The following is a 25,408-nucleotide window of genomic DNA, read 5'->3' on the forward strand; positions in this document are numbered from 1 at the left end:
TTAGGCAAAAGATTGAGATCTAGGTTCTATGTTGTAGCAGTTTTATTGAGATAAAATTCATATACCATATAATTCACCCATTTAAAGTATACATAAAATTCAAAGATTTGTTCACAGGATTGTCCGACCATTATAGTTTCTAATTTTTGAACCTGGTTTATTTATTATTGATTTATTCCACTACTGCTGACTAGACATTCAGATAAGAAAACAGGATCATAGTCACAAAGGAATTTAGATTCAGCCCTGTTATTTTCTGATTCAGTTTTGTCCGACCAAAGTGCATAACTTCCCCCTTTCAGTTCTAGTACAAAAAGCTTCCTTCACTTTCATGAGAAATGTTTGCTTACAAGAATGTTAAGCTGATTTTCATCTGTGGCATCAACAAAGAGAAGCCTTGAAATGTGAAATCCACTTCCTCGTAATTCTTTAAGTCCTTTGCAGGAGACTTACTATAAAGGAGAAAGCAAAGAATATATGTTATTAATACATACTAAACATGCATTCCTCAAATTAAAAAGCAAAAGCAAATCCTGTGGTAACCATTTTAGCCATTCTGAGTTCTGAGTCACCGAGGAAATTAAACTCAAGATGTGAAATTCAGAAAGCTGCGTGGAGATCTCCTTTTACATTGACTTCACTTTAGGAAGTCACTTGAGGATCATAATATACTATATAATGTGAATGTGTATTTAATATACTTCATATATACACATAAACAATACATGAAAAGCACCTTTTTTTCAAAGTGCAATTGTGTCTTTAATTCAGTTAATGGTGAAACACCCCCTGGGAGATAGGAAGGGCACATGTCATTATCCCCATTTTTGTTGGGTAAAATAGGGTAGCAGATACATTAATTCAAGTCCCGTATTCAAGATGAGAGCTAGTTAGAAGCTGACATTACAGGAAAGTACAGGTTTCCTGCTTCGTGGCCTGGGCACTTTAAGACTGTACATCCATGCTTTGGTTTCCATCCATTGGCTTACTCATAAGATGTGATATCTGCATAGGAGTATACTAGGCTAATACTGGGATAGCATTAACATTATTTGTAGTTTCTCTGTTACATCATTTCTCTCATGTATGTGCTGATGCACTTGCTGTTTCTTCAGCTAAAGTTGTATTACCTAGTCTCCCTCACCACTTCATGTCTCACCTCTCCTTCCTATCTCATATTAAAAACCACCTCTCTAGGGAGTCTTCCCAACTTCCCATGCAGAGCAGCATTGGCTTGCTCTGTCCAATACATCTCCTATACTTTGTGTTAACCAGGTCAGAGCAATCTTCTTTCTGTGCTGTAACTGCACACTCATTGCTTATCACTTCCCATTAGATTGGGAGCCCCTTGAAGGTAAGGACTATGTTAGATCTTTTCTGCCTTCCCCTCCATGATTCCTGGCACAGGGTTGGTGGTTTTCTTAAATTCTGCAGGAATGTCTTGAAAGATTGCCTTAGAGATGGTGGTGATTACATAATTTCATTGCTCTGTCTCCTCAAAGCCAAGGACAATAGAGAGAAGCCTCCTTCAACAGCCAGCCCTTAGCCAAAAACACAGCCGTTGGATGACATGTGGTAGAGAAAGAGAAACGTGGAGATGAAAGCTTCTGTTAGCTCTCTTGCTTAATTAGCTCAGGAAGGTCATTTAATCTTTTTGTACCTCAGGTTTCCTTATGTTATTGGGCAGTGGCAACACCTATCACTGGATTATTGTGAAAGTCAGTCAAGATCTCGTTATGGGAAAGTAGTTTAGGAACTGTAAGGCACTGCAAACATGAGAAATACAGAAGAGAGGCGGTGTAATCTGGTAGAACATGTATTTTGGCCTTAGATAGGATTTTAAATCTAGATTCCACTACTAATTATTTGACTTCTACAGCCTAACTTCTGTGAGTCTGTTTCTTCATATGTCAAGGGTAAATAACACTTTGGCAGCTTAGAGTAATGTCGTGACGGTTAAATGGGATTCGGGCAGTGTTCCACTGTGTTCCATATGTGTGTTTTCAACTTTTTCCAGCCAGAGCTTTCGAACATTGTATGTTCCTACCTCTGTGCCCTCTTCTATGATAGAATCAGTCCTTTGTACCCCAGGAAGAGGAGGCCCCTTCTCTCAGGCTGGGGAGATGGATGGCGAGGGGAGGGGACAGGCTTGGCTGACCTATGACCCCAGCCACCCTAGATGTGCCTTGGGACAGGGCAGAGGCAAAGCCTCATTGCTACCACAGCACATTCCTAGGGCAGCTGTTTCAGCTGCAGCTTCTTTTACTTTTTTTTTTTTTAACTTTTTGTGGAAGTGAAAGCATACATACCAAAAAAGGCCTCAGTGTACAGACCACATTTTATAAATTCAACACACCCTTGTAACCATATCATTCTCATTGCTGCCCAATATTCCATTTTTTTAAGTATATCATGTTTTATATTTTTCCGTTCTACTCTTGATAAGCATTTTGGATAGCTTCTAGTTTCGGGCTATTATAAATAATGCTGCTACAGACATTCTCGTACATGTCTTTTAATGAATATGTACCATGGTTCTAACAGGTATATACTTAGCAATGGAACTACTGGGTCATAGAGTATGCGTATGTTCAGTTTCAGTAGATAATACCAAAAAGTTTCCCAGTGTGGTTACAGAAATTCACACTCCGTCTGGCAGTATTTAAGAGACCAGTTGCTCCTACGTCCTCACAAGCACTTGGTATTGTTTGTCTTTTTAATTTTTGGAATTAATTCTGGTGGATTTTGTAACATCATATAGCATTTTAGAAGTGGAGCCATTCCCGTAGCTTCCCAAATCTGAAACTAAACGTTCCTACATTCATTTTCAGGAACGTGCTCTGTACAAAAGCAGGGGATTATGTCAGATGTAAAGCTCCTAGAGCAGCGCTCGGTATACAGAATGATGGTGACAAACAGTAACTACTGTTAGTAACATCGTCATTATTATCATTAAATGCCTTCTGTGTTCTTCAGGGGTGAGAGTAGAGCATGGTCGATGCAAAGGGGAATAAGACAGTCTCTGCCCACCAGGAGCTCAAGATCTAGTTGAAGAGACCAGGATTAGAAGAAACATTGTCATGATTAGACAATATGATTGGAATTTGAAGGAATGATAGTGTTTGAGCTGGGACTTAGAGAATAAATAAGAGACAGAAATGAAAAAGAGAAATGGCTGTAGGAAATGACAAGGGCATAAAACTCTGGGTAGGGGTGGCAGAATAGACAACATGCTGGAGGAGAGGAGCTCATTGAGGCTGGAGTTGTTTGTTTCATTCTGTTCTGTTACTTGCTGTTATCCTGCTTGCAGGGAATGGGGGCCCAAGCTGGTAGCCATGTATGAAGTTACAGTACTCTACTGCTGTGTTCTCTGCCCCCTACCTTTTATCTTTTTCTTCCTCCACTGGGAAATGATCAGCCTTTTCTCTCTCCTGGGATCAAAGCCATCCTCAAGTACAAGATGCTTGAAAACCACCATTGAAACTTTGACAACTGCAGGATATGGCTGGTTACAAGGATCCAACAATTTCTCTGCTGTGTGGTCCTTTATTTATTTTTATGCCAAGACCTGGCTTAGAGTTTTTATTCTTACATAGGCCCAGTTTGCTTTGTGGTAGCAATTCAGTTTAATAAAATACTATTCTGCTCAGTGCCATATGTATACAGTTAATAAATGTCCTCAAGGAATTTTTATGATGCCAAAGGTGATGATCAAGATCTCATACATTCTTTTGTTGATTGAGCATCTACCATGTGTCAGGCATTGGATATATAGGACCAGGAAGGAAGATGGACGTGGTCCCTGTCCCCATTGAGTTGATAAGCTAGTGGCAGCTTTAACAAGTAAACACAGTATGGTAAGGACAGTGGTGGGTGGAGGTACAGAGCCCTGGGAGAGCACTTGGGAGAAGCACTTCCCCCAGACTGGGGTCAGGGAAGGCTTTCTGGGAAAGGCCAGCGAAACTGAGAGCCTAGTGAAGGGGGCGGGTCTGGAGGAAGTATTCAGAGCAGAGGGAAGAAAGTATAGGAGGGGCTGAACATAAGGGAGAGAGTGGCCTGTTGGACATACTGGAAGAAGTTACCCATTTAGAGCTTGGAGAGTCAGGAGAGGAGGGGAGTGGAGGTTTAGCCTAAAGATCCGCAGCAGGGTGGAAGATGGATTGGAAGAGGTCAAAACCGGAGGCAGGGAAACCAGTAGTAATAAGCAAGGTATGAAAGACAAGTAACCAGTGTTCTTAGTACAGTGACTTTCAACATTCACTTTCCCCTCCATCCTCCAAACCAAACATCTTGGCTTCTCTAGAACCCAATACAACTACTGTTATGTGTTGTTTAATCACAGAGGTTCCTTCTGGGAAATGCCTCATTTGACTATTTCATCACTGGGACAAACATCACAGAGTGTGCTTACACAAACCTAGATGGTATATATATTTTTACTTATATATTTTTTTCATATGGAAAACTAAATGCTCCAGCCTCATTTCTCCTACTTAATATGCAATGCCAATATCTAGTGCTGTATGTCAGGTTTCTCTCTATGCTTCGTTATAATCTTACAGTACCACCATCATATGTGCAATCCATTGTTGACCAAAATGTCATTATGTGGTGCATGATTGTATTAGAAGAGTAAAGAAAAATCCTATTAGAAATAAATGTTATGTGCAAAAAAATCTATTTCTTTTCTGTTACCCAGGCAAATAACCCTTTAAAACCATTGTCCCTGGCTGTGACCATATTTCTTGGTCAGGAATAAACGTAGGCGAGATGTATTCTCCATTCTTTGTACAGGAAGTAAGAGTCACTCTGTAACCTGTGGCTCAGTGCTGTGTTTTGTGCATTCTAGATAGGCACTGAAGAGCCCAAATGACCTGAGGTTGAGCTGTTTCTCCTTTGGTTTGGCTTGCTGTGATTCTAGTACCCTTTCTTCCTGTTTAAATTCCCAAGCCAGTCATGAATATAAAACCCACACAAAATACAGGAGCTCAGAATAAAAGGGGTTCAAGTAGGCATATTATCTTCCACTTCTCCTGCACAGGTACAGATATTTATTTTTCCTTCCTTTATTTCTTTGGTAATTTTTTTTTTTTTTAACTAAGACAGGATACCAGTCATTTCACACTTAAGCCCTGAAGTCTGGGCATGTGATTTCTAACAATTTTATATTTGGAGTTCTTAGGCTTGCATCTACCTATTTACATGAGATATTTCAATTAAACTAACTACAGATGTGGGAATTGCTATTATAAGTGAATAAATTTTAACTGTATTTTATTAAGATATATACCTGCTCTATACAGTAATAGATATGTGGAAGGATATGTATTTTGGAAAAAATAAAAACAGGTCCTTATTTTCAGTTTAATTTAAAGCAGAGAGAGAGCGCGCACACGCAAACATATGCACAGAATTGAAGTACTAATATCACCTCTATCCATCATGTCATCTAGAAAAGACACTAGTAATCAGTCACAACACTTTCCTACTGAAGCCAGAGTCAGCCCAGAATGCTCCTCAACAGAGCATTTCAGGCAACTTTTGCATGAATAGATAAAAAATCTATCTTTCATCCTTCCTGTGAAAAATTAAATGCATTCTCAGAATCTTGGGTCCTTGCCTTGCCTTTTATTGTTTTGTTTTTTAAAGAAATGAGTCATTTTATATATGAATATTGGAACCCTGAGAACCTCCTGAGGAAGCAGAATGTAGTAATGCTCTTTTAAAATTCAAAAAGATAAACATTTGGTTCATGGACATGATTATAGAAGTCCATTCCTATTACTTGCCACTCTACACACTGTGGTTTTCCTTGGTTCCTTCAGAATGATTGCCCTCATACTTCATTATTTGTAGACACTAGTTCCAATACTATAAAGTTGCCAGGTGATAGTAAATGGTGACCACATTTTCATCTGTCCTGGCATCAGGGCTCCCTTCATTGCTTTTAGGGTCACCTGCTTTGGTGAAGATCAAAGGTCTTCGAGCCCTGACTTATGCGGCATCATTTGACATCGCTGATTACTTCATGCCCTCCTGGGTCTTCTCAGTCAATCCACATGCTTTCCATAGGCACTGAATCGAGGGCCAGAGTTTCAGCTACATATATTGATAAATCCCAAGTGTGTATACTAAGATATCTCTTAAAGTCTAGACCAGGCGTCCTCAAACTATGGCCCGCGGGCCACATGCCGCCCGCTGAGGACATTTATCTGGCTCTCTGGGTGTTTTTGCTGCCACTGCCTGTCCTGCTTAGCAGCTGACTCGTTCCAAGCCCACAGTGCGCACTCTCCAACTATCTGAGGGACAGTGAACTGGCCCCCCATTTAAAAAGTTTGAGGACCCCTGGTCTAGACCCTTAATTTTCAACTGTCCGTGGACACTTCCACCAGGGTGATTAGTACAAACATAAACAGCTAACAAATACTTACTTGTGGCCGGAGGGTGTGCTAAGAGCTTTACAATCATTAACTTAATTTGACCTTTCCAAGGACTCTTAGACATTTTCATCTCTGTAATACAAACAGGAAATACAAGGCTTAGGAAATCGCACCATTAGTAAGTGGTAGAACAAAGTCTGGAATATAAAGGCTAATCCAGAGTTTAACAGGGTACATAGGCCCTTCAATTTTGACTTATACAAAATAGTAGTCATCCCATCCTCATACTCCAGAACTTCAGTCTTAACCTTAAGTCAGTCCACAACCAGTGCCATCCTGCTGTCATCCTGTTTCAAGGTCCAGTAACCACCGTAGACTTTGATCAGGCTATCATTATTTCTTACCTAGAACACAATTCTTACTCATTTTTTTTTCTTTTCTTGCACTGAGGAGAGAAAAGCTACTAGAAACAAATGACCATCATAAATGTTCCTTTTAGTTTATTTCTTGCTACACTCTTATCTTGAATAAAAGGATAGGACCTGGATAAGAAAACTTTAATTTGGAGCAGGCATAGGATTTTTCTTATTTACTGTTTTCACTTGCATCTCTGTAATACTGTCTTTTGTTTTCTTGTTTTCTAGGAATGTTTACCCTTGCAGAAGTTGCATCACTTAATGACATTCAGCCAACTTACCGAATCCTGAAACCATGGTGGGATGTGTTTATGGATTACCTGGCTGTTGTTATGTTGATGGTAGCCATCTTTGCAGGAACCATGCAACTTACCAAAGATCAGGTGGTCTGCTTGCCAGTATTGCCATCTCCTGTAAATTCAAAGGCACACACACCACCAGGAAATGCCGATGTCGCCACCGACATCCCGAAGATAGAAGCAGCCACCAGCCAAGACCAAGATGGGCGGACAACAAATGACATTTCCTTTGGCGCATCTTCTGTGACACCTGACATACCTCTCAGAGCCACATATCCTCGCACAGATTTCACAGTTCCAAATCAGGAGGCAAAGAAAGAGAAGAAAGATCCAACAGGCAGAAAAACAAACTTGGATTTTCAGCAATATGTATTTATTAATCAGATGTGTTACCATCTGGCCCTTCCATGGTATTCTAAATACTTTCCATACCTTGCTCTTATCCATACTATTATTCTCATGGTCAGTAGCAACTTTTGGTTCAAATATCCCAAAACATGCTCAAAAGTAGAACATTTTGTTTCAATATTAGGAAAGTGCTTTGAATCCCCTTGGACTACAAAAGCGTTGTCTGAGACAGCATGTGAAGACTCAGAGGAAAACAAGCAGAGAATAACAGGTGCCCAAACCCTACCAAAGCACGTGTCTACCAGCAGTGATGAAGGGAGCCCCAGTGCCAGTACTCCAATGATCAACAAAACCGGCTTCAAATTTTCAGCAGAGAAGCCTGTGATCGAGGTTCCCAGCATGACCATCCTGGATAAAAAAGATGGAGAACAGGCCAAAGCCCTGTTTGAGAAAGTCAGGAAGTTCCGTGCCCATGTGGAAGATAGTGACTTGATCTATAAACTGTATGTAGTCCAAACAGTTATCAAAACAGCCAAGTTCATTTTTATTCTCTGCTATACTGCGAACTTTGTCAACGCAATCAGCTTTGAACACGTCTGCAAGCCAAAAGTTGAGCACCTGACCGGTTATGAGGTGTTTGAGTGCACCCACAACATGGCTTACATGCTGAAAAAGCTTCTCATCAGTTACATATCCATTATTTGTGTTTATGGCTTTATCTGCCTCTATACTCTCTTTTGGTTATTCAGGATACCTTTGAAGGAATATTCTTTTGAAAAGGTCAGAGAAGAGAGCAGTTTCAGTGACATTCCAGATGTCAAAAACGATTTTGCGTTCCTTCTACACATGGTAGACCAGTATGACCAGCTATATTCCAAGCGTTTTGGTGTGTTCTTGTCAGAAGTGAGTGAAAATAAACTTAGGGAAATCAGTTTGAACCACGAGTGGACATTTGAAAAACTCAGGCAGCACGTATCACGCAATGCCCAGGACAAGCAGGAGTTACATCTGTTCATGCTGTCGGGAGTGCCCGATGCTGTCTTTGACCTCACAGACTTGGATGTGTTGAAGCTTGAACTGATTCCAGAAGCTAAAATTCCTGCTAAGATTTCTCAAATGACTAATCTCCAAGAGCTCCACCTCTGCCACTGCCCTGCAAAAGTTGAACAGACTGCTTTTAGCTTTCTTCGCGATCACTTGAGATGCCTTCACGTGAAGTTCACTGATGTGGCTGAAATTCCTGCCTGGGTGTATTTGCTGAAAAACCTTCGAGAGCTGTACTTGATAGGCAACTTGAACTCTGAAAACAACAAGATGATAGGACTTGAATCTCTCCGAGAGTTGCGGCACCTTAAGATTCTCCACGTGAAGAGCAATTTGACCAAAGTTCCCTCCAACATCACAGATGTAGCTCCGCATCTTACAAAGTTAGTCATTCATAATGACGGCACTAAACTCTTGGTACTGAACAGCCTTAAGAAAATGATGAATGTCGCCGAGCTGGAACTCCAGAACTGTGAACTAGAGAGAATTCCACATGCTATTTTCAGCCTCTCTAATTTACAGGAACTGGATTTAAAGTCAAATAACATACGCACAATTGAAGAAATCATCAGTTTCCAGCATTTAAAACGACTGACTTGTTTAAAGTTATGGCATAACAAAATTGTTACCATTCCTCCCTCCATCACCCATGTCAAAAATTTGGAGTCACTTTATTTCTCTAACAACAAGCTCGAATCCTTACCAGTGGCAGTATTTAGTTTACAGAAACTCAGATGCTTAGATGTAAGCTACAACAACATTTCAATGATTCCAATAGATATAGGATTGCTTCAGAACCTGCAGCATTTGCATATCACTGGGAACAAAGTGGACATTCTGCCAAAACAGTTGTTTAAATGTGTCAAGTTGAGGACTTTGAACCTGGGGCAAAACTGCATCACCTCCCTCCCAGAGAAGATTGGTCAGCTCTCCCAGCTCACTCAGCTGGAGCTGAAGGGGAACTGCTTGGACCGCCTGCCAGCCCAGCTGGGCCAGTGTCGAATGCTCAAGAAAAGCGGGCTTGTTGTGGAAGATCACCTTTTTGACACCCTGCCACTCGAAGTCAAAGAAGCATTGAACCAAGACATAAATGTTCCCTTTGCAAATGGGATTTAAACTGAGATAGTGCGTGCACAGCCATGTGCAGGAACAACTTCCTAAATTGCAAATGCTCACGTACAAGTTATTGCAAGATAATGCATTTTAGGAGTAGATACATCTTTTAAAATAAAACACAGAGGATGATGCATAGAAGGCTGATAGAAGACGTAACTGAATGTTCAATGTTTGTAGGGTTTTAAGTCATTCATTTCCAATTCTTTTTTCTTTTTTTCTTTTGGGGGAAGGGAAGGAAAAATTAAAATCACTAATCTTGGTTCTTTTTAAATTGTTTGTAACTTGGATGCTGCCGCTACTGAATGTTTACAAATTGCTTGCCTGCTAAAGTAAATGATTAAATTGACATTTTCTTACTATATCACCTTTTTTGAGGTATCTTGATTTACTTTGCTTAATTGGTACATTATTGCTTTAATTCAGACCACTAAAGACAGATACATCAGGTCCAAATTTGTAAATTTAAATTTGCTAAAAGATTGATTTCTTTCCTGTTTTAATTTAAAGCACCTCAAATAAGCACTTCTTATAATAGTTGACTGATACTGCTGCTTCTGAGAATCCCATATTGTAGATTTATAATTTTGAAGACCTGAATGCAGTAAAGGTATGTGGATTGTTGGAGGGTTGGGTTTTTTGTTTTTTTAAGAATAGTAACAAGAAAAACTAACACATCCCTTAATAATAGTTTTTTTCCCATAGTTTGGAGTTCTGATTATATGGTATAATTTTCTACCAATAGTATAGGGTTGCCAATAATAGAAGAAGTTTCTTAAAAATAAATTCAATTATAACCAAAATAAAAATTTTAATGACTTAATTGATTAACTCAGCTTTTCAACATCACTATTCGGAAGGTAATACAAAATCAAAGCAAGCATTATTTTTTTGTGTTTTCCACTGTCGTGATAGTGGGGAATAAAAATAGGACTTCTAGTTCACGGAGTTGGAAAACTCTAACTTTCCCTGTTTATTTTAGTGACAGGCTGTATTTCCTGTGTTTGTCTGCATCTAGGCAGGGTCATGTCCAGAGAAATGCTGGCAGAATATACACTTTTTAAATTTTTTTATATAAATATTTTTTCTTTTTTTTTTTTTCAAAAAGACCAGATTGTAAAGATGCAGAATATACACTTTTTAGATGACAGTGTCCTTTATCTAACTTACAAAGTATCTAAATCAGTCTCAAAAAAATTAAAAAATTTCCTGCCACTTATTTAGCTATTAGTTGACAGGTGTTTTCATAGGCCTCCTTCAGGGGTGTTTTTTCAAGAGGAAAAAAATGTTTGGCACTCTGGATGACAAAGTAGTGTCCTCTCAGTACAAGACTGGACTCACTTAATGAAACACTAGACTTTCTCTTGTTGCTCCTAAGCATAGTTTGAAGGATTCTGCAGAGAATGTGGAAAGATAAAACTCATCCCTTTGCTTTCTTCAAAAAAAACTGAACTCTGGTGGGAGTACTGGCCCGTGGCCAATGGAGGTGCATCTTTGCCTATTGTAAAGGTTATAAATCCTCTGAGAAGTACCATCACTAATGGAAAACGCTGCAGCCACTATAGCTGAATTAGGAGCTGATCCCAGTTCTAGCATCCTGGTCATTCTCTCTCTTCCCATAAGGCTTAAAGTAAGGGACTAGCTTATTAAAAACAAAAACAAAAAACCTCAAGTTTAGAAAATCAAAGAACAATGGCAATTTTTGATATAAGCAAATTCTCTCCCACATAAACATCTTCCAGTTGTCTCAGCTTTCATTAATATTAGCAAAGTGGGGAGATAAATATTACTTGTGGAACTGTAACAGAAATGTTTAGTTACAGTTGTAATATAGAGGGTGTGTAGAATCTGTGTGAATGAATAGTAGGAGGGGTGAGGGTGAACTTAAAGAGGAGCTTCAGGGATGTTTTGTACTTAGAAACTCTGCCTGTAAACAGCCCAGATGGGCCAGGTGTGGTGGCTCACACCTGTAATCCTAGCATTCTGGGAGGCCGAGGCAGGTAGATCGCTCAAGGTCAGGAGTTCAAAACCAGCCTGAGCATGAGCGAGACGCCATCTCTACTAAAAATAGAAAGAAAATTAATTGGCCAACTAAAGTATATAGAAAAAATTAGCCGGGCATGGTGGCGCATGCCTGTAGTCCCAGGTACTCGGGAGGCTGAGGCAGAAGGACTGCTTGAGCCCAGGAGTTTGAGGTTGCTGTGAGCTAGGCTGACACCACGGCACTCTAGCCCAGGCAACAGAGTGAGACTCTGTCTCAAAAACAAAACAAAACAAAAAAAAACAGCCAGATGTTTCCCTTCTGCCAGCCACATAGGAAACTGTTCTCCTTGCTTGGTAATGTCACCACCTCAAATTGACACATTTTTAAAGGATACCACACCATCTTAATTGTGAGATAAGCAGGCTAGATCTTAAGATCTTTGCTTTAAGGACTAAGAAACTTGTCTCCCTTTCAGAAAAAAAACTGCTTTATTAAAGTATGATTGACATATAAACAGCCTCATATATTTAAGATACACATTTTGATGAGTTGTCTTCCTTTGTTAAAACAAGTGCGTGTTGTTTTTCAAGTGCAAAAGAGACTGGACACTCTTGGCTGGCCTTGCTTTTCAGAGAAGAGCCATTTTGTAGGAGCTGGAATCTGTGCAACACTCCCCAAGCTGGCCCACGGGCAGCTTTGCCATGGGCTCCTGTTTCCTTATCAGTACTTGGAGTTCAGTCACTTAAAACTGGTTGGTGTTAGATACCTTCACACAGTATCAAGGGCTATCTTCTCTTACCCAAATTTCTGTTAACTTTAGCCCTTAATGATTTCCTTGAGTTCTGAAGAATTCACAGTCACTTCATTTAAATGCCACATTCCATGCCACTGTTTGGAAATATAAATATTCTAGAAGAGATTTCCTGAGAAATGCTGATTCATCTAACAGATTTTAAATATAGTGGGTTTTTGAATCTCAACAAAACAATAGATGAGAGAGTTGTAAGTATCTCTAAATATTCCATGTCTGGGTGAGTCCCGCAAAGTCTGAGAGAACCTGGTTTACTTGTAGCTGTTTGACTTTTTTTCTCCAGCGTTCGGTTGGCTGGCAGAGAGGATTACCTATTTCAAAGGTAAGCTCACATGAGCTCACATTGTTACTGGGACCCCATTCTTAGGAGTGAATTAGCTCACATTGTTACAGGGACCCCATTCTTAGGAGTGAATTAGCAATTTAATAAAAGGCAGAAAGTTCCTTTTATGTAACTCCTGGCCAGCAGCTCCTGACCATTTGACATTTTTCATATATGAAAAGAAAAGTCTTATAATTTATTAATATTACCTCTAGTACTTTCTTTTGACTGTCTCCCCTACTCTCTACTTCAACCAGTAACCAAACTCTCTTAAGTTGCTGATGGCAGCAAACTCCAAAGTGCCCTTGAGACCAACGCCCAGCAGTTACTTCATTCACCTTGCTGAATGAAAGCCAGAGTGCTGTCCTCTCGCTAAGGCCTCTGGCAGCACTTGCGTCAGTAATTCATTCCAATAGAATGGTCCCTTTATCAACCGAATCCCCAAACAAAGACTGTGCTAACAAAAAGCCCCTTTCATGAAAGAAGAAGGGGGGGAAACAGAACAAACCCCAGGAAACCAGTTTTCAAATGTCCTCTGACTTGTGACTGCAACACAAAGTAGTGGCCACGTCTGGTCCTGGCCAGCTGAGGCTCTGCTAGGGCAAGTGCACCAGGTATTCAGGGTGCTACCTGTAAGGGTAGGGGGAAGGCTGAAGCTTAGGGGACAGAAGAGCAGCAGGCCGTGAATGACCCACCTCTCATGCCTGACCTAGCCGGTGGGACAGTCACACAGCTGGAATCCGGGATACACCCCTTCACTCACAAAGCCAATGGCAGGTGTCCTGTCTTCATTTCCTCCTCTTGCCTCTGAAAATACAAGGTGTAAATTCTCTCAGGTAAGCATCACCTTTCTTGTGGAAATCCATGAGATTCTTTGCTTACAGTTAATCCTGGAAAGTTTCATCCCATAATGTCGTCCACCCCCTGTCCACTGCTGTGGGAGCCTTGACAGTAGAAACTGCCCAGCCCTGTCTGCTGTCACCATGGGCTGTCCTTCCTTACTCCTGAGACTCCAGCTCTGGAGTGAGAATGCCTGGATTTGAATCCTGTGTCTAACCCAGCTGCATGACTGTGAGGAAGCTTACCTCCTAAGGAAACTTACCTCTCTAAGCCTCAGTTTCTTTATCTGTAAAAGGGAATAATAATGGTGCCTACCAAATTTTTTTTTGTGACAAGGTGTTTCATTTAAGGTGCTGTCCCTGGCAGATAGTAAGTGCTCAATAACGCTATTATTATTACTTTTATCCTCAGTTGCAACAGAGCGATAGCCTTCCCTGACATACATTCTCTCCTTCCTTGGCAATGGAATTTTCAGTGGGCACCCAAAACAGAATAAAATGGATATTAAAAACCATTTCCCAGCCTTATTTAGAGAGAGATGTGGCCAAGTGACTTAATTCTAACCAAAGCAGTAGGAACATCGTTTCTTAAAGGGAAGGGCATATCATCCTCCTTCCCTGTTCCTGCTGCTTAAACTGTGGATAGAGAAATGAGTCCAGTTGAGTCCAATTTAGACTGCAGACCAGGGCAACAAGTCTGATACGGCACAGCAGCATAATGGAAGTCTGAGCCCCTGACAACTTCAAGGAGCAGGGTCACATAAAGGAAAGAGAAACCTGTGTCTTATTTAAGCCTTTATTAACTTGATGACTCTGATACGTGCAACAAATCCTAAGACCTTGCTACGCAAACTACCATGCACGGACAGCAGCAGCACCATCACATGGGAGCTTTTTAGAAATGCAGAATCTCAAATCCCTCTCAGACTAATCGAATCAAAATCTATATTTTTAACAAAATGATATCCAGGGGGTTTATAGGCATATTAAAGTTTGAGAAACATTGTCCTAAATAACACACCTATTAAGAACAGATCAGGCCGGCGTGCTGGCTGGGAGGCCGAGATGGGAGGTTTGCTTGAGCTCTAGAGTTTGAGACCAGCCTGAGCAAGAACAAGACCCCATCTCTACTAAAAATAGAAAAAATGAGCTGGGTGTGGTGGTGTGTTCCCGTAGTCCCAGCTACTCGTTAGGCTGAGGCAGGAGGATTGCTTAAGCCCAAGAGTTTGAGGTTACTGTGAGCTAGGCTGACGCCCCAGGGCATTCTAGTCTGGGTAACAGAGTAAGACTCTAAAATAAAAACAAATCAGCCAGTCACCAAGAGGAGCTGGGAAGAGGTCAGTGCTGGTGACTAATATTTCTACCGCCACTGAGTTAGTCTCCTATCAGCCTTCTACTGGGCTCTAGTTGGGGAGGAATTGGTGTTTCTGCCCTAGACCAACTTGCACATCTCCATTTGCTCCTGCTAGTAGCCATGCAGTTCACATCACCATAGCAACCATAGGAGAGAAGGGTGGTAGGTAGACTATCATTGTTGACTGCTTGAAGAGATGGTGGCAATATAATATCTTCCCAGGAGTGTGAGGTTTTGAAGGTCCTATAACTGCCCCAATGGCATATGCACTAGAGCATATCCCTCACCACCCTTTGTGTGCCCGAGTAGCTAAATAACCTGATTCCATTGTCTAACCTTCAGGCTAGGTCTGGGTCTAGGTTTAGCTGCTTACAATTCTTTCAGCAATGGGTGACCTGCCCATTTGTGTGCCTTTTCAGAATGCTTCTGGGAAAGTGCCAAATAGCCCAGCATGAAAGTTGGCTAGAGTAGTTTTGGGGGGAAAAACCTGCTCAAAGAAATCAAACAGGTGTTAAGCCAAACTGCGTAGATAATGTAAAGAAATATATATTTTTTTAATTTGCCATTGAAAAACTATAGTAGCCACATAATTCAGAACTTTGAAATGGGGTATTACCTGGATGGAAACCTCTTCAAAATATACCTTCAAGGGTTTAAGCCAAATAAAAGCCTACTGACTGTCTGGCTTTGGTTGTAGAAACATCTGGTCACTATTCTAATGGTAACCTTTCATCTTCTTAAAGATGGTGATTAAATCATTATCTCCTCTTCCCAGGATGTTGTGAAGATTATGCCAGCACAGTGCCTAGTGTTCCCTGGAGATAAATGGTGCATAATATTAGTTTGCTATTAATTTATCATCATGGTAGACAGGAAATTCAATTGAAGAAAGCATTTTCATCCCTGCCTTAGGAGTAGCTGACACATGAATTCAAGTCTACACCTTCCATTTATCAATTCTAAGTAACTGCTGTTTTTTAGGAGATCATGTTTTCAGGTTTCCAATTCTGAAGGTGGAAGAAGGCATTAGGAGTGGATTGGGCAATATAAGTAGCAATAGCTCCAACTCTATACCACATGGACACTTGACTTCCAGCCAACCGGGGAGGTGTGAATTATCCCCATCTTACAGATGAAGAAATTGAAGTTAGACAATATGTCCAAGGTCATCCAGCTGGCAGGAGGTGGGGCACTGCTAAATTGGGCAATGCATATCTCATTTAATCCTCACAAGACCACTAGCAGAAAGGCATTATCCCCATTTAAGAGATGAACAAACTGACTTAGGCTAACTTCTCTGTCATCCCACGTTATAAGTCCCACAGTAGCAGATACTTGCCTCAAATGCAGGCATGCATACAACCAGAGATGATCCTCTACTAAACTACACAGCAGACTGGTGCTCTGTCAGCAATTCAAAAAGATGTTTTGAGATCTCCGTTGACATCTGGTTATATAAATATGCCCCAAGCTATGATTTTTCTTCATTCTTTAGCATTAGAAGTTTTTGATGTGTCTCAGCATCTGTCCTTAGTGTTACAACTTGTTTCCTCTGTTAGGCTGTTGACAGTCATGAAAGGGCAATCCACCCAAGGTAATGTAATTATTTTCCCTCACTAAATGTTAAAGGCATGACCATCTTTACTCATGGTCATTTACTCAGAAATGAGAAAGCTCTGTCTCAGTTATTGGATGCAGAGTCAATGTGGTGGAGAGTGACATTCAACAGATCCAGAAAGGTGGTGCAGGAAAACACTAACATTTGCTAGGCCCTCTGGGCAGATGTGACTTTTTTTTCCAGCATGGCATTTCAAACACGGATTCTCAGGCTGTTACCAGCCCAGGCAAAACGAGGTGCCTGCATTGTCTTGACCTTTATTTTTACTGTATCTCTTTCTTTTTCTGTTGATGGTCACTGTACTCCACCATCTAGGCTAGGACAAGAATCAGAATATTTGCAGTCCATGGGGAGGAAGCTTTTGGAAGAAACTGCGTAGAATGGAGAAAAAAAGAAAAAAGTTGAGGAAACTAACATTTCCACCTCTGCTGGTACATATGTACCCCCTCCAGATTTGCATTTCAAAGCTTCCAGGATGTTTTGATTTTTGAGAGTGAGGGTCTTTCTTCTTCCCTTATCTACTGTAATTTTTTCTAGCACCTTTCACCTCAAATGAGCTCAGTTTGGCAAAGTGAATTTTAACCAAAACATGAATTGTCATATGAGGAACATTTGTGTGTGTTTTATATCTTTGACCTCTTATAAAAGTAAGTAGAGCTTTTATAAGATAACACAACTCATACAATCAACGTAAGCAGGAGAATCTTACTCACCAGCTCTAAACTTAGAGTCAGTAGTGACCAAGAAAATCATCTCACAGAGCAGTAAGAGGGAGCTCAGAGGAGGCCAGGAAAGGGGTGGAGATGTTTTAAAATATTGTAAACAGTTATTTTATTATTTACAGAATAAAATTAGCCCAATGACACATTCTAAGTATGGCCTTAGTTATTCCACCAACCAGAGCTAAAGACATAGCAAATAACATGTGTGCTCAATTGCAATGAATTGATATCTATTGCACTTTTGGAGGGAAGATTACAAGCGGTACTGGATTAATTCATACTGGGCTCTTAGTTGCTAAAATCCTTCTCATTGTGTGAAACCAAATGAATTTTCTTAGCCTAAGACTTAACTCCCTGTTTATAAACAGAGCCTCTTGCCAACAACTTAACCACCTGCTTTGTCATTGAAACTGAGAAGCTACAGAGTATGGTGGAACTGCCTCCACGAAGACAAGTTACTTAACATGGGTGCGTTTTTGCTTTCTCATCCATGAAAGGGGGTTATGATGGTATTTACCTCATAGTATAGCTGTGTAGATTAAATGAGTTAACACATATGAAACAGTACAATGCCTGGCATGTTGAGTGCTTAATACATTTAAGTGGTTTTCATTAATAATGTTTCTAAACTATTTTGGAGGTTCATAAAAAAAATAAAGCAAGAACTAATTGTGCCTTTCTCTCCCTTCAAAAGACACCAAAGACAAGTCTTTAGTGACCTAATGTCTCACAAACAGTTTTTTATACATTTATTAACTTGTGTATTTTGTTTAGCAAATTGGAGTATTCAGACATTATAATATTAAGAACCCTCTTTGGTTGGTTATGATTGTTTCTAAGTGGTTCTCTAAACTTGGGTCAGACCCAATGATCCATCTGGCAAAAGGCCTAAAGAGAGATTTCCAAAGAATAGCTGCAAGGAAGTCTGTCTTGGGCTAATTTATTGGGTCCTTGTCTTAGTCTGCTTTGTGTTGCTATAACAGAATACCATAGCCTGGGTAATGAATAAAGAAAAGGAATTTATTTTTCATAGTTCTGGAGGCAGGGAAGTTCAATATCAAGATGCCAGCATCTTGTGAGGGCCGTCATGCTGCATCATCCCATGGTGAAAGATAGAAGGGCAAGACAGCACCAGAGCAAGAGCAAGAGCGCTGAACTCAGTCTTTATCAGGAACCCATTCCTGCAACAACTGACTGACTCCTGAGACAACAGCATTAATCCATTCATGATGGTAGAACTCCCATGACACAATTACATCTTAAAGGTCCCACCTGTCAACACTATTGCATTGGGGATTAAGTTTTCAACACATGAATTTGGGGAACATAATAAGAAATGTTGACTATTTTAGTTGTACCAGGGTAAGCAATTTGTTGCTGAGCTTCTTAGTATTTTGTATTTCTTTTTGTTTAACTTGAAACCTGTACTAAGACTGGTCACTGGGACTAAAAGTGTTTAACCTTTTTAGTCTATTCAAGAAGATGAAAAATCATCGCTGTGATCATAAATCATTTGCTTCCTTTGAAGAATTCATTTTAAATATATATGTGTGTGCCCTATTTTTAAAATAACTGTTCCATGAAATCCCAAGTTTAGAGAACAGATGACTGAGGGCATCATTTGCAAAACAAAAAGAATCTTCTATTCATCAAGATCACCTTCTGGAACTTTGAAAAAAAGTGTCTTACATACATTGCTTAGGAAATGCGTCTGTTTGTTACAGCAAAGCAACACTTACACTTTACACAGAATGCTCATTTAAAGAGTACTATCCATCTAGGCTTGCATTGAGCATTTTTATCTATTCTTCCATTTCATTATTTTTTTTTTTTTTTTTTTTGAGCCAGAGTCTCGCTTTGTTGCTCAGGCTAGAGTGAGTCCGTGGCGTCAGCCTAGCTCACAGCAACCTCAAACTCCTGGGCCCAGGCAATCCTGCTGCCTCAGCCTCCCGAGTAGCTGGGACTACAGGCATGCGCCACCATGTCCAGCTAATCTTTTCTATATATATTAGCTGGCCAATTAATTTCTTTCTATTTATAGTAGAGACGGGGTCTTGCTCTTGCTCAGGCTGGTTTTGAACTCCTGACCTCGAGCAATCCGCCCGCCTCGGCCTCCCAGAGTGCTAGGATTACAGGCTTGAGCCTCCGCGCCCGGCCTATTCTTCCATTTCTTTGCCTACCAAAGAAGGGGGGGCAGGGGGGGATGGTAAGTGCTTATACACCTGCCTTTTGTTATTGGAACTGAGAAGTTGCAGAGTATGGTGGCTACTGGAATTACCTCCTTGAAGGCAACTTACTTAACATGGGTGTTAAGCTTTTGCTACGTCTGTGAAATGGGGTTAATGATAGTATTTATTTTATAGCATAGCTGTGTAGAGTAAATGAGTTAATACATATGAAGTTAGCTTTTGCAAGATAAAGCAACTCGTACAACTTTTCCATTGCCCTTTTAACTCTGCCAGTCCCAATCCACACTTAGCTACAAATGATGATGAGATACAAAGGGTTATCTGAGAAACTATGAGATCTCAACCTTACTTGAAGGATCAGCTCATTTTGTTGCATTTTTCAAACTAGAAACAGACCGTGAGGCATGCAGGACTTAAATGTAGCAGACTTTTGATATTTTATTATATGCAGTATCTACCCTTTCCACTCCACTAACCCTTTGTTTTAAAGACCCCCTTTAGAATTCAATTGTACCAACAAATAAAGGGGGTGGAAATGGGAGGCTGGGGGATAGAATAAGGAGACTAGTCAGGCCAGTTCATTTCTTCAAAAAATATTGACCTTTTACCCTGTTTAAGCCAGGCAACGTGCTAAGTGCTGGAGTAAATCAGATGTACTTGATTCCTAGCAAGGAAATATTCAATCCACGCTTTGTTTTTTGTTCTTGCCTACTCTCTACGCCCTGCCCCCTCTCTTGCCAGGCACCATTGTACAGAGGTGCAGTGAAGAGTGGGAGTGCAGTGCAAAGAACATGACAAGTATCTAAGTTCTCCAACAATCCAAGGATGGTGACCTGAAGGGACTTGTACTTCTAATCAGCTGCAATCTCTCCCCCACCCTTTTATTCCTCTCTTGCTCGTCCCCTTTTCCTCTGTACCCACGTGTTGGCATTAAAGGGCACAGCTTGTACTTGTTTGCTTATTCTTATGTAGACTTCTAAGTATTCTGATGTCTTTTTCCCTGATTACAAAAGTAGCACATGTTCATCATTACACAAAAGTCAAATATTACAGAAATGCATGTCCTTTGAAAACATGTCACAATACCCCTCAAAACTCTGTACTGACTTTCCTTTTAACTCAGCGTAAAAGGCAAAGTCTTTAAATGGCCTGCTGATTTCTACACCCCCTTACCTCTCTGACCCCATGTCCTCCAATTCCTGCCTCATTTACTGTGCAGCTGATCTTTCTGCCTGGAATGCTCCCCACCAGATCTAGCATGGCTTCTGCATTAGTCTGCCCAGTACCATCGAATGGGTGGCTTAAACAACAGAAATTTGTTTTCTTACAATTCTGGAGGCTAGAAGTCCAAGACCAAAGTTCGGTTTTGGGTGAGGGCTCTATTCCTAGCTTACAGTAGCTGCCATGTTCTTTTTTTTTTTTTTTTTTTTGAGACAGAGTCTCATTCTTTTCCCCGGGCTAGAGTGAGTGCCGTGGCGTCAGCATAGCTCACAGCAACCTCAGACTGCTGGGCTCAATGATCCTCCTGCCTCGGCCTCCCAGAGTGCTAGGATTACAGGCGTGAGCCACTGCGCCCGGCCTCAAGTCATTGTTTAAATATCACCTTCTCAGAGAGGTTTTCTCTGGTCTCTTACAAACACAGATTTTTTATTTCTTACAGTGCTGTGGGCCAGCTGGGTTCACTGGGGTCATCGAGGAGGCTGCACTCATCTGGCAGCTCGACTGGGACAAGAGAGTGTAAGACTGCCCACGTTCGTGGCTGGGCCCTTGATGCTACTGTTAGCAGGGCCTCTCTCTTCATGGGTGTCTCATTCTTCTATGGTCTAGTCTGAGCTTCCTCACATAGCAGTGTGAATGTTTCCAAAGGACAAGGGTGGAAGCTTCCAGGCCTCTCAGGACCTTGGTTCCTGACTGTTAAGTTAGGACAAGCAGAGTCCCTTTCGAAGCAGTGTAGACATACAATGATAGGATTTATGAGGAACCACAGTTATAACAATCTGCCACACTATTCTACTTAAAATCATAACCCTAATTTTTTTTTTGAGACAGTCTCACTTTGTTGCCCAGGCTAGAGTGCTGTGGCATCAGCCTAGCTCACAGCAACCTCAAACTCCTGGGCTCAAGCGATCCTTCTGCCTCAGCCTCCCAAGTAGCTGGGACTACAGGCATGCGCCACCATGCCCGGCTAATTTTTTCTATATATTTTTAGTTGGCCAATTAATTTCTTTCTATTTTTAGTAGAGACGGGGTCTCGCTCTTGCTCAGAGCTCATTTCAAACTCCTAACCTGAGCGATCTGCCTGCCTCAGCCTCCCAGAGTGCTAGGATTACAGGCATGAGTGGTGCCCGGCATACTTTTTTCCCATAGTGTCTTTCCTTAACTAACCAAACTACAAACTACACAAATAGATATATCTAGTTTTTTGTTTTTGAGACAGAGTCTCGCTTTGTTGCCCAGGCTAGAGTGAGTGCCGTGGCATCAGCCTAGCTCACAGCAACCTCAAACTCCTGGGCTCAAGCGATCCTGCTGCCTCAGCCTCCCGAGTAGCTGGGACTACAGGCATGCACCACCATGCCCGGCTAATTTTTTCTATATAAGTTGGCCAATTAATTTCTTTCTATTTATAGTAGAGACGGGGTCTCGATATATCTGTTTTTGTTAACAGATTTATCTCCATCACATAGAACAGAACCTGGCCAATGGTAAGTGCTTAATAAATATCTGTTAAATGACCAAATACATCAACTTGAAAATGTTTTCCAGAATGCTTCATCCTTAATAATATTATAACTTTGGGCATGCTTTTACTGTTAAAAAAAAGTTTCCGGCCAGGCGCGGTGGCTCACGCCTGTAATCCTAGCTCTTTGGGAGGCCGAGGCGGGCGGATTGCTCGAGGTCAGGAGTTCGAAACCAGCCTGAGCAAGAGCGAGACCCTGTCTCTACTATAAATAGAAAGAAACTAATTGGCCAACTAATATATATAGAAAAAATTAGCCGGGCATGGTGGCTCATGCCTGTAGTCCCAGCTACTCGGGAGGCTGAGGCAGAAGGATTGCTTGAGCCCAGGAGTTTGAGGTTGCTGTGAGCTAGGCTGACACCATGGCACTCACTCTAGCCTAGGCAACAAAGCGAGACTCTGGCTCAAAAAAAAAAAAAAAAAAGTTTCCCATAAAAGATCTCATTTTACTTTTTACAACCTTGGCCAGGTGTGGTGGCTCACACCTATAATGCTAGCACTTTGGGAGGACAAGGCAGAAGGATTGCTAGAGTCCAGGGGTTCAAGACCATCTTGAGTAAGACTGACACCCTGTCTCTACAAAAAATAAAAAAATTAGCTGGGTGTGATAGTGCATGCCTGTAGTCCCAGCCACTGGGGAGGTTGGGGCAGGAGATAGCTTAAGCCCAGGAGCTTGAGGTTACAGTGAACCGATGACACCACTGTACTCTAGCCCAGGCAACAGAGAGACCCTATTTCAAAACCCACAAACAAAAACAAAACAAAACTCCTTACTAGGCAGGCAGTGCAAATATCATTGACCCCACTTTATAGATGAGGCCTAGACAGGGTGAATGACTTTCCCCAGGTCACACAGCTGATGAGAAATAAGCTTCTGACTTCACATCCCAAGCTCTCTACCAGCCATCATGCAACCGTCCAGGTGAAATTCCTCCTCACCTTCTTCTATTTCCTTCCCCAGGGCTTTGTGCTTGGGAAGTTCTGTAAATTGTTTTAGTTAGCTGACTAGCTTTGTGCCGTCGGACCAAAAGGAAAAGAAAGCATTTATTTTTTCTGATATCTCTCTGTGGAGGCCAAAACCTAAAAGTCTCAGTGATCCAGAGCCATCAAGACATGAGAGGATAAAAGTGTCAGGACATTTTTTTATGGACCTTGCCCCTGAACTGCACTGCACTGTTTGTGTCAAGTTAAACTTTAAAGCCACACACATAACTTGTGGTTGCCAGGTTGTTCTCATCTGGATTAACCTTGATCTGAGCCTGTAGCAAACAGAGCACAATCTCCTCTCAAGCTTTGCACTGCTATTCTACCCCAGAAGGTTCAGTTAATGAGCCAATCTCAATATGAAAGAGAAATGACACCATACACAAGAAAATACTCAGTTCAGTACATTCAAAAAGTGCTTTAGACCCAGCCATGGTGACTCATGCCTGTAATCCCAGCACTCTGGGAGATCAAGGTGGGAGGACTGGTTGAGCCCAGGAGTTCAAGACCAGGCTGGGTGACACAGCGAGACCTTGTCTCAACAACAACAACAAATTAGCCGGGCAAGGTGACATGGGCCTGTAGTCCCAGCTCTTCAGGAGACTGAGGCAGGAAGATCATTTAAGCTCAGGAGTTGGAGGCTACCATGAACCATAATCATGCCACTGCCCTCCAGCTTTGGTGACAGAGTAAGACGCTATCTCTAAAAAATAAATTTTTTAAATGTGCTTCAGTGATTTTGCAGGTAATAAGGAAGGTTTGGCTCCTTTAAGAAAAGCCCCTTGCAGACTGTAGCTAGTAGCAATTTAGAGGTTAAATAAGTCATTTTCTAAAATACATTATCCTTTCTCCCTCGTTCTTTCCTCGACTTGTCATGGTGGTTTTTTTAATCGATTTTTTAATGCCACTCTAAGTAAAGAAAATTAAAATTTTAAATTAGCATAAATTTTACCATTCACCTATATATTGCACAATGTTCTTTTTAAATGCAAATATAAGAGCATTAATTCTTATACAGAATTAGTGAAATTACACAATTTTTATTTTGTAGCTCAAGCATGTTTATGGATTTTGTTCATACCAGAACAATGGAAATGCTGCACAAAACTAACTCACCTGGTTTTATTTCACCTGTTGATATGTGCACATTCTACCAACACTCTACCTTTAGCTTGCTGATGAGCAAGGAAAGTAAGTTGTCTGTCATGAGATTAATTTTCTTAATTAGATGTTATTAACATGCTTTTCCTTCTTAATGGCTACTAATTGATGATGTATTCCGTGTGATACAATAGGAAATATAAAGCTTCTATCTTCAGTGTTTTACAAACTTTAGCAGGTGAGAAACTAGCATAATTTACACATTGTTGGGGAGTGCGCTGTGATCTTTACTTGCCTTTACAGTCCTTTGCATTGTCATCTCATTTATTACCATCTCATCTTCTGAGCCCAGTCTTCTTTCTTTTTCTCCTTCCTTCCCTAAATTTAATTAAGGTACCACAAGTAATTTATGCCAAAACAACTGATATGACTCCTAATTTTTCTGATTGGTAATTTGGCCAGAAAAAGCCAAATAAACAGAAATCAAAACTTGGTTTATTCTACCATCTCTTTGATCATTAAGATTAAATTCATTCATCCATCAAATATTTATTGATGAAACAGGCTAGGACGGTAGTAAAACAGTAGTGGACAATATGTTTATAGCCCCTGCTTTCATGGAACACACACTTTTGTAGGGAAAAAACCAATATAGATGTTAGTTTAACAAATAAGGTATTTTGGCTGGGTGCAGTGACTTACACCTGTAATCCTAGCACTTTGGGAGGCCGAGGTGGGAGGATTGATTGAGCTCAGGAGTTTGAGACCAGCCTGAGCAAGAACAAGACCCCGTCTCTACTATAAATAGAAACAAATTAGCCAAACAACTAAAAATAGAAAAAATTAGCTGGGTGCAGTGGCGCTTGCCTGTAGTCCCAGCTACTCAGGAGGCTGAGGCAAGAGGATCGCCTGAGCCCAGGAGTTTGAGGTTGCTGTGAGCTAGGCTTATGCCACAGCACTCACTCTAGCCCAGGCAATGGAGTGAGACTCTGTCTCAATAACAAAAACAAAACAAAAAAACCCAAATAAGTTATTTTCATCTAAAGTTACTTGCCATGAGAAAAATTAAATAAGTTGTGCGATGGAGAGTGATTTGGGAAGCTAATTTAGACTGGGTGTCAGGTAAGCCTTTCTAAGGAGGTGACAA

General features: G+C 40.9%; 1 protein-coding gene across 3 annotated transcripts in view; it reads left to right on the forward strand.

The window, feature by feature from the left end:
• Nucleotides 1–10,415, forward strand: part of LRRC8D (leucine rich repeat containing 8 VRAC subunit D) — a 114,526-nt gene extending 104,111 nt beyond the window's left edge. For all 3 annotated transcript variants that reach the window (XM_012790857.3, XM_012790858.3, XM_075999790.1), the window contains exon 3: nucleotides 7,025–10,415. In XM_012790857.3, the coding sequence (XP_012646311.1) occupies nucleotides 7,027–9,603 (2,577 nt within the window). In that variant the 5' untranslated portion in view covers nucleotides 7,025–7,026 and the 3' untranslated portion in view covers nucleotides 9,604–10,415. The remainder of the gene's footprint in view (nucleotides 1–7,024) is intronic.
• The last annotated feature ends 14,993 nt before the right edge of the window (nucleotides 10,416–25,408 follow it).

This window comes from Microcebus murinus, chromosome 2 (assembly GCF_040939455.1).
Source record: "Microcebus murinus isolate Inina chromosome 2, M.murinus_Inina_mat1.0, whole genome shotgun sequence".
Lineage (NCBI taxonomy): Eukaryota > Metazoa > Chordata > Mammalia > Primates > Cheirogaleidae > Microcebus > Microcebus murinus.